This window comes from Salmo trutta, chromosome 13 (assembly GCF_901001165.1).
Source record: "Salmo trutta chromosome 13, fSalTru1.1, whole genome shotgun sequence".
NCBI lineage: Eukaryota > Metazoa > Chordata > Actinopteri > Salmoniformes > Salmonidae > Salmo > Salmo trutta.
In genome coordinates, this window is record NC_042969.1 from 85284973 (window position 1) to 85294386 (window position 9414).

The window sequence follows — 9414 nt, forward strand, 5'->3', positions numbered from 1 at the left end:
AGAGTTTGAGACAAGGCCAAGTCACTTAGAATCAAGAGTTGAATTCAGTGTAATAAATCAATCTTGTATTCTGCATTTCCCTCTGGAATGATTAACAGGGAATAAAGGCCTGCTTATGCTGAGTAATGGTAACATATACATGAGAGAGGAGAGAGAACACACACACTATATACAAAGTAGATGAAAAGCAGAGTTTAAAAAAATATTTGAAAAACAAATTCACCTGATAACCTTTTACATGTTTTTATATAAAACATTTATTCACACATTCACAACTGGTGCCACAAAATGCTGTACAACATGAGAACCACTGACCTGAGCAGCAAATGTACAGATCTCACAGATCTGTATAGAAGGCATATAGGATCATATCATTCACTTCCTCATCAGGTCTACAGATCTCCCAATAATATGGATGGGGGGGGGGGGGGGGGGGGTAACTTATGCATTTCATGCAATTATCAGTCTATCCACATACAATACTACCATATACTATAAACATCTGTGGAGCTGCTAGAGTTGCTGCCCAGTTCAGGAACAGTCAGAAATAAAATGGCTCCACTAGGAAGAAGACGGACCAGATAAGTAGAATAACATACTGTACATAGTTACAGGGTTCTAGAAGCTATTACTGTACATAGTTACAGGGTTCTAGAAGCTATTTTCACCTGATCTACTAAGAAAAGGTGGCTAAAAGAGAGACATGTTTTAATTTGTAGTGTGTACAGAACACTGAGAGGTGAAAAATCATCCAATGTGATTTAACAATGCCAATGACACTTGATATAGCTGACGCTTGCTTTGCACACCATGTAACGTTGCTTCCAATGGGTATGTCTGTTCTACTCATTCTAATTTTACGGTCACCTGCCATTCAATCTTCTCTGCATGCATATAAACAGTTCAACACTTGACAGAAGATGGCTGCCGTGGTTTGTCACTGCTAACTTGCCTGCTGATAATAACACTGGGCTCATAACTTAACAGTATGGATGAGTCTTGTTTAAAAAATTAAAAAACATACCCAGGCTTGACACCATGTACTGTACAGTAATCCTACAACACACATTCAGTATATTACAGCATATTACTGTATTGTGTTCTATTCACATGAGACTAGTATATAGACCCTTCATATTATGTAGAATAAATAGACCGCGGACACACGCAGGTCACGCCATAGAGATACAGTGACAGTACTGAAACAGAACGACCACATAAAGAAAGTGCTGGCGTTAATGTAGCTGTCACACAGAGTAACGCCACAGAATAGCGATTCTCAACTGGTGGATCGCGACCCAAATTTGGGTGGTGCGAGGTTTTGAGTGGGTCATGGTGAAAAATATTATAATACTTCAGACTGGAGTAATTTTTCATAAAAACAACTTCAACCTGGTATAAAGTGAGTAGAAATTATGATGAATTTAAAAAAAAAAAAATTATAATTTCATCTCTAAAAATGTTTTCTTCAATCACAATATTTTCAATATAAATCTATTAGCAGCACTATTTTGGATGATTCTGTGGTCTCAAGCCAGTGAGTTTCAAGAGTTTCAAGTTCTTCATCAAAAATCATCATTATTTACAATGAACAAGGTGGGAATGTTGTTCCCTTGTCGTAGACAGTAATTGCTACATTTACACAATCAATATAGCATTAAAAATAGTTTCAGATTGTATTTTTGCAATTATTTTTAGCGATGCAAATATTGGATCACAACTGAAAAAAAAAAGAAGAAAAAAAAAGTTTACATTTGGGTCCAGAGGCTAAACCACTGATGACAGTAAGATCCATGAGGACAGAGAACAAACGAGAAGGGAATAGCAGTCAGCTTTGGGGTTCATTTAATTTGTAGAAGTCTGAGAATTAAAACATGCACAGTGCATTGTAATCTTTGTATGTCAACCTCCACAGAGCAGTCATAAAGGTCCAAACTCTAGGTAAATGTATCTCAGTCATCCCTGGTGTCTCACCTAGCCATCACAGTCCAACTTCTAGTAGGCAGGGATCATGGAGTATCCGCTAGGTGGCTAACACAGCCCTCTCTCCATTACAAAACACATTCGTGTTGGTTGGATAGAGGAACAAGAGACCATTGTTTACAGGAGCTCAACCTATTACATTCTCCGTCCGTTTGGTTATAGATGGAAGAGCACCTAGTTGACATTCAGAATATACAGTACCTACCTACAGTAGTGACGACATTACAGAGACACTACCCATTGCCATCAGCTTTGTCCGATTCACACCCAGATCTTTCTATCCACAGTGCACACAGCCTGCAAGGTCCACAGCACCAATTCACAGCAAATTCACACACAAAGGCCCTATAGAGGTTCAGAGAGACCACCTGGACCCAGACCCAGCCCTGTCTCAAAGCTGCCCATCCCTGTTCTTGACATACTCTGGCAGGCTGTTGAGCGCAGTATCTTCACTCTTGGACTGGAGTGGGAGCTCCTCCCCCTTCTTGGATTGTTTTTTAGTAGCTCTGGAGAACTTCCTCCTGAATGTGTCACCAGCCAGGAAGTAGAGGACCGGGTCCACGCAGCTGTTGAGGCTGGCCAGCCCCCGCGTCACCTGGTAGGTGGCGTAAACGCAGTTATTAAAGGCACACATGTCCGGGACCTGGAAGTACAACCTGGCTCGCATGTTCAGGTTCTTCATCACGTGAAAGGGCAGGTAGGACACAGCGAACACGGCCAGCACGATAATCACCAGGTGGATGGATTTACGCCGTAACGGGGCGTTGTTCATGTCGTTACAGATCAGCTCCTTGACGATCATCCCATAGCAACCCAGGATGAGAATGAAGGGGATACAGAAGCCGAACACGGTCAAACACATGCTATAGATAAAGTAACCCGGCAGCTCATCCTCCGTAGTCGTGTCGTAGCAAGTGGTGGCGTTCCGTTTCTGCCCCGTCCGAGAGTAGTAGAGGATGGGAGAGATCCCCGCTATGACCACGACCCAGACCAGGGCGCTGGTCAGCACGGCGTTCTTCTTCTTGAGCTTTCCCAGAGACTTGAGCGGATGGACCACTCCTGTGTACCTGTGGACACTGATACAGGTCAAGAACAGGATGCTGCCGTACAGATTGACATGGAATATAAACCTCTGCAGTCGGCAGAGAACGTCCCCGAATATCCAGTCTGTCTTATTAAAGTAGTAGAAGATGAGGAAGGGCAAGGAGAGGACGTAGCAGAAGTCAGCCAGAGCCAGGTTAAACATGTACACAGAGATGCTGCTCCAGGGTCTCATGTGGCAGACAAACATCCAGATGGCCAGACTGTTCCCCACCAGGCCGGTGATGAACACCAGGATGTACACGGTGGGTAGATAGTAGAACTGGAATCCTGTTCTGGTCAAGGAACATCCCCCTCGTGTCACGTTGTGGAGATCAGACACATTCAGGAGGGACGTCAGGCTCAGATCTGTCGTCATGTTGTCAGGGAAACATGGGTTCTTTTACTGTAAGAAAAAAAAGAAAAAAAAGGTTCAGGGAGATATTTATGATGTTCTTCCATTTTTTATTAAACAACTAACTGACCGAAGTGGGTCAAATTATTCTAATTCCATTTTTTTTCCCCGTGAGCTCAATGCGCACATTGTGCTGCAGTTTCTCTAGAAATAAATCCGATCATGCCCAAACTGCACCATGTAGTAAGGAGTTGTAGTTTCCAACAGGCATTGCAATGTTCTACATAGTTTACCACAGAAAACGTGATAATTAACTACGATAACCATAATCCATTGCACAGTCCGGTCTGTGTTTAACACCTGCGACATAAGAACGCGCAATCAAGAGGAGATAAAGAGAGAGCAGTTTCTTCACAAGCTACACTATATATACAAAAGTATGTGGACACCCCTTCAAATTAGTGGGTTCAGCTATTTCAGCCACACCCGTTGCTGACAGGTGTATAAAAAAATCGAGCACATAGACCTGCAATCTCTATAGACAAACTTTGGCAGTAGAATGGCCTGTACTGAAGAGCTCAATGACTTTCAACGTGGCACCATCAAAAGGATGGCAACTTTCCAACAAGTCAATTCGTAACATTTCTGCCCTGCTAGAGCTTCCCTGCTCAACTGTAAGTGATGTTTCCACTTCACAATAACATCTAGGAGCAACAAAGGCTCAGCCTCGAAGTGGTAGGCCACACAAGCTTACAGGACTGGACCGCCGACTGCTGAAGCACGTAGCACGTAAAAAAACCTATGTCCTCAGTTGCAACACTCACTACCGAGTTCCTACTGCTTCTGGAAGCAAAGTCAGCACAAGAACTGTTTGTTGGGAGCTTCATGAAAAGGGTTTCCATGGCGAGCAGCCACACACAAGCCTAAAATCACCATGCCAAGTGTCGGCTGGAGTGGTGTAAAGTTTGCCACCATTGGACAATGGAGCATGGGAAACGTGTTGTCTGGAGTGATGAATCACGCTTCACCATCTGACAGTCCAACGGACTAATCTGGGTTTGGCGGATGCCAGGAGAACTCTACCTGCCCCAATGCACAGTGCCAACTGTAAAGTTTGGTGGAGGAGGAATAATGGTCTGGGGCTGTTTTTCATGGTTCAGGCTAGGCCCCTTAGTTCCAGTGAAGGGAAATATTAATGCTACAGAATACAATGACATACCAGACTATTCTGTGCTTCGAACTTTGTGGCAACAGTTTAGGAAATGACCTTTCCTGTATCAGCATGACAATGCCCCCATGTACAAAGCGAGGTTCATACAGAAATGGTTTGTCGAGATCGGTGTGGAAAAACTTGACTGGCCTGCACAGAGCCCTGACCTCAACCACATCGAACACCTTTGGAATAAATTGGAACGTCGACTGCGAGCCGGGCCTAATCGCCCAACATCAGTGCCCGATCTCACTAATGCTCTTGTGGCTGAATGGAAGCAAGTCCCCGCAGCAATATTCCAACATCTAGTGGAAAGCCTTCCCAGAAGAGTGGAGGCTGTTATAGCAGCAAAGGGGGGACCAATTCCATATTAATGCCCATGATTTTGGAATGAGATGTTCAACGAGCAGTTGTCAAAGCGATTGATAGTTGGTATTCAGCAATCATAAAAGTATGCCTTATTTATTTTTGAAGAAATACTAAAATAGTGATTTTGTCAGACAGCATATGCAGAACCTCTATAGAGATGAGATGATGATTTGGAATTAAATAACTCATCAAATACAACAAAAGGTAATATATACAACTTAAATATTTTATTATGTAATGTGAATTACTGATGGTTAAGTGATCCAGTCATGGACAGTCACTACCATCATGGGACATTTGTGTATTTATTTATTATGTTACAGAATTCAAACCACAATGCATTTAATGTTTTAAAATCGTGTTTGGCAGTGATTTAAAAAAAATAATAACTGAACCAAAACTGAACCGAGGACGAAAAACACTAATCGCTCAGCAAAGTCAATCTAGTCTCTTTGCAGCCAATTTGGAAGCAATAATATGCACAGAAATAGCCTAGGCTATACATTGCAAAACCAGCCCAGTTAACTATATATATATATATATATATAAGTCGTTCATACAAGCCTACTCACCGTTGACATATATCCCACATTCCTACAGCCTTTTACGGTAGAACAGGTTTTAAACATAGGCTACATACGCATGAGAACGCAGAGCGCTTGAGACTGTCGCGTCAGGTGTCCCTGTTCGACGTCTCCGACAAAGCTCTCCAGCTCTCACATTCCGTCTGGTTCGTTCGCTCTTACGGTAAAAGTCCACCCATTCGTTGGGCACGGGGTCCAATGTACAACTGCGAACACTCTCTGGCAAGAGAGTGCAGGAATTACAAATGAGGACCGCCACCAGATAGGGTAAAACGCTTGCTGAGGGGAGGGGCGACTGCAACAACAAAAAAATTATAATAATACTACATTTTTTTTTTTTTTTTTACATCTCCTCAAACGCGCTCTTTCCTTCCTCTTCCCAACTCATCATCTGACAAGCGCGTTTAAAAAAAACCAAATGCTGCGTTCAACTACTAGTCGGATCTAGAAAACTATGACTTTCAGACTTGCTAACTGTAGGACCTAGGTGGATGCTACTGGCAGACTAGCGTGGGTTGTTGATTCTTGGCAGCTACTCAAGATCCTACATGTCTCATTTAGGCTATGGAATGCACACAGGAGAGTAGAGAGCATGTATGGGCCTCACTGGCAGGTTGGAAGCACGTCATTCATATTGTTCAAGAGGGATATGTCAAAATGTTGCCCTACACCTTATGGAGCTCTGAGAGGATTTGACAGGTGTAAGCCAAATGGTAATAGCTACACCTTACCCCTCTGTAGGCTAGAAAGTGTCACCATGTGTATTTGTATTTGTTACGGATCCCCCATTAGTTCCTGCCAAGGCAGCAGCTACTCTTCCTGGGGTTTATTATGGATCCCCATTAGTTCCTGCCAAGGAAGCAGCTACTCTTCCTGGGGTTTATTATGGATCCCCATTAGTTCCTGCGATGGCAGCAGCTACTCTTCCTGGGGTTTATTATGGATCCCCATTAGTTCCTGCTAAGGCAGCAGCTACTCTTCCTGGGGTTTATTATGGATCCCCCATTAGTTCCTGCCAAGGAAGCAGCTACTCTTCCTGGGGTTTATTATGGATCCCCATTAGTTCCTGCCATGGCAGCAGCTACTCTTCCTGGGGTTTATTATGGATCCCCATTAGTTCCTGCCAAGGCAGCAGCTACTCTTCCTGGGGTTTATTATGCATACCCATTAGTTCCTGCCAAGGCAGCAGCTACTCTTCCTGGGGTTTATTATGGATCCCCATTAGTTCCTGCCAAGGCAGCAGCTACTCTTCCTGGGGTTTATTATGGATCCCCATTAGTTCCTGCCAAGGCAGCAGCTACTCTTCCTGTGGTTTATTATGGATCCCCCATTAGTTCCTGCCAAGGAAGCAGCTACTCTTCCTGGGGTTTATTATGGATCCCCATTAGTTCCTGCCATGGCAGCAGCTACTCTTCCTGGGGTTTATTATGGATCCCCATTAGTTCCTGCCAAGGCAGCAGCTACTCTTCCTGGGGTTTATTATGCATACCCATTAGTTCCTGCCAAGGCAGCAGCTACTCTTCCTGGGGTTTATTATGGATCCCCATTAGTTCCTGCCAAGGCAGCAGCTACTCTTCCTGGGGTTTATTATGCATACCCATTAGTTCCTGCCAAGGCAGCAGCTACTCTTCCTGGGGTTTATTATGGATACCCATTAGTTCCTGCCAAGGCAGCTACTCTTCCTGGGGTTTATTATGGATCCCCATTAGTTCCTGCCAAGGAAGCAGCTACTCTTCCTGGGGTTTATTATGGATCCCCATTAGTTCCTGCCATGGCAGCAGCTACTCTTCCTGGGGTTTATTATGGATCCCCATTAGTTCCTGCCAAGGCAGCAGCTACTCTTCCTGGGGTTTATTATGGATCCCCCATTAGTTCCTGCCAAGGAAGCAGCTACTCTTCCTGGGGTTTATTATGGATCCCCATTAGTTCCTGCCATGGCAGCAGCTACTCTTCCTGGGGTTTATTATGGATCCCCATTAGTTCCTGCCAAGGCAGCAGCTACTCTTCCTGGGGTTTATTATGCATACCCATTAGTTCCTGCCAAGGCAGCAGCTACTCTTCCTGGGGTTTATTATGGATCCCCATTAGTTCCTGCCAAGGCAGCAGCTACTCTTCCTGGGGTTTATTATGGATCCCCATTAGTTCCTGCCAAGGCAGCAGCTACTTTTTCTGGGGTTTATTATGGTTCCACATTAGTTCCTGCCAAGGTAGCAGCTACTCTTCCTGGGGTTTATTATGGATCCCCATTAGTTCCTGCCATGGCAGCAGCTACTCTTCCTGGGGTTTATTATGGATCCCCATTAGTTCCTGCCAAGGCAGCAGCTACTCTTCCTGTGGTTTATTATGGATCCCCCATTAGTTCCTGCCAAGGAAGCAGCTACTCTTCCTGGGGTTTATTATGGATCCCCATTAGTTCCTGCCATGGCAGCAGCTACTCTTCCTGGGGTTTATTATGGATCCCCATTAGTTCCTGCCAAGGCAGCAGCTACTCTTCCTGTGGTTTATTATGGATCCCCCATTAGTTCCTGCCAAGGAAGCAGCTACTCTTCCTGGGGTTTATTATGGATCCCCATTAGTTCCTGCCATGGCAGCAGCTACTCTTCCTGGGGTTTATTATGGATCCCCATTAGTTCCTGCCAAGGCAGCAGCTACTCTTCCTGGGGTTTATTATGCATACCCATTAGTTCCTGCCAAGGCAGCAGCTACTCTTCCTGGGGTTTATTATGGATCCCCATTAGTTCCTGCCAAGGCAGCAGCTACTCTTCCTGTGGTTTATTATGCATACCCATTAGTTCCTGCCAAGGCAGCAGCTACTCTTCCTGGGGTTTATTATGGATCCCCATTAGTTCCTGCCAAGGCAGCTACTCTTCCTGGGGTTTATTATGGATCCACATTAGTTCCTGCCAAGGCAGCAGCTACTCTTCCTGGTGTTTATTATGGATCCCCATTAGTTCCTGCCATGGCAGCAGCTTCTCTTCCTGGGGTTTATTATGGATCCCCATTAGTTCCTGCCATGGCAGTGGCTACTCTTCTTGGGGTCCAGCAACATTAAGGCAGTTATATACAATAAAAAATATTTAATGACATTATATTTCATAATGTGTTGTGAAAAGGGTTAAGTGTGTGCTCTCAGGCCACTACTCTACTACGACATATCTACAATACAAATTCCATGTGAACGTCCACTGGTGTATATGTGTTACTTCACAGCCCCTGTTGTTCCATTAGGTGTATTTTTATCTGTTTCTACTGCTTGCATTAGTTACCTGATGTGGAATAGAGTACCATGTAGTCCTGTACGCCTCCCATAATCTGTTCTGGACTTGGGGATTGTGAAGAGACCTCTGGTGGCATGTCTTGTGGGGTATGCATGGGTGTCTGAGCTGTGTGCTAGTAGTTTAAACAGACAGCTTGGTACCTCCAAAACGAGGCCCTGTAGGACCTACCTTGTTGATAGTGTTGTTAGGAAGGCAGAGTTATTATTATTATGAACAGATTTCTCCCCATTTTAGCTACTATTGTATCAATGTTTTGACCATGACAGTTTAGCAGTTTAGTCACTTCAACATTCTCTATTTCTACATTATTCAGTACAATATTTAATTAAGATTTAGGGTTTAGTGAATGATTTGTCCCAAATACAATGCTTTTAGTTTAGAAAGGATTTAGAACTAACTTATTCCTTGCCACCCATTCATAAATTGACTGCAGTTCTTTGTTAAGGGTTGCAGTAATTTCACTCGCTGTAGTAGCTGACGTGTATAGTGTTGAGTCATCCGCATACATAGACACACAGACTTTACTCAAAGCCAGTGGCATGTCGTTAGTAAAGA

The 9414-nt window shown here is 44.0% G+C and overlaps 1 protein-coding gene across 2 annotated transcripts; it reads right to left on the reverse strand.

Annotated features, from left to right (window-relative positions):
* Window positions 1-232: 232 nt before the first annotated feature.
* LOC115206654 (P2Y purinoceptor 1) lies at window positions 233-6098 on the reverse strand. 2 transcript variants are annotated; one of them, XM_029773833.1, is made up of 2 exons: window positions 5638-6098; window positions 233-3469 (listed from the first exon to the last, which is right to left on the reverse strand). In XM_029773833.1, the coding sequence occupies exon 2, from the start codon at window positions 3440-3442 to the stop codon at window positions 2375-2377; it is 1068 nt and encodes a 355-aa protein (XP_029629693.1). In that variant the 5' UTR covers window positions 3443-3469; window positions 5638-6098; the 3' UTR covers window positions 233-2374. The 2 variants fall into 2 exon arrangements, with proteins under 2 accessions (XP_029629693.1, XP_029629692.1); XM_029773832.1 differs by having other exon boundaries at window positions 5570-6096.
* Window positions 6099-9414: the final 3316 nt, after the last annotated feature.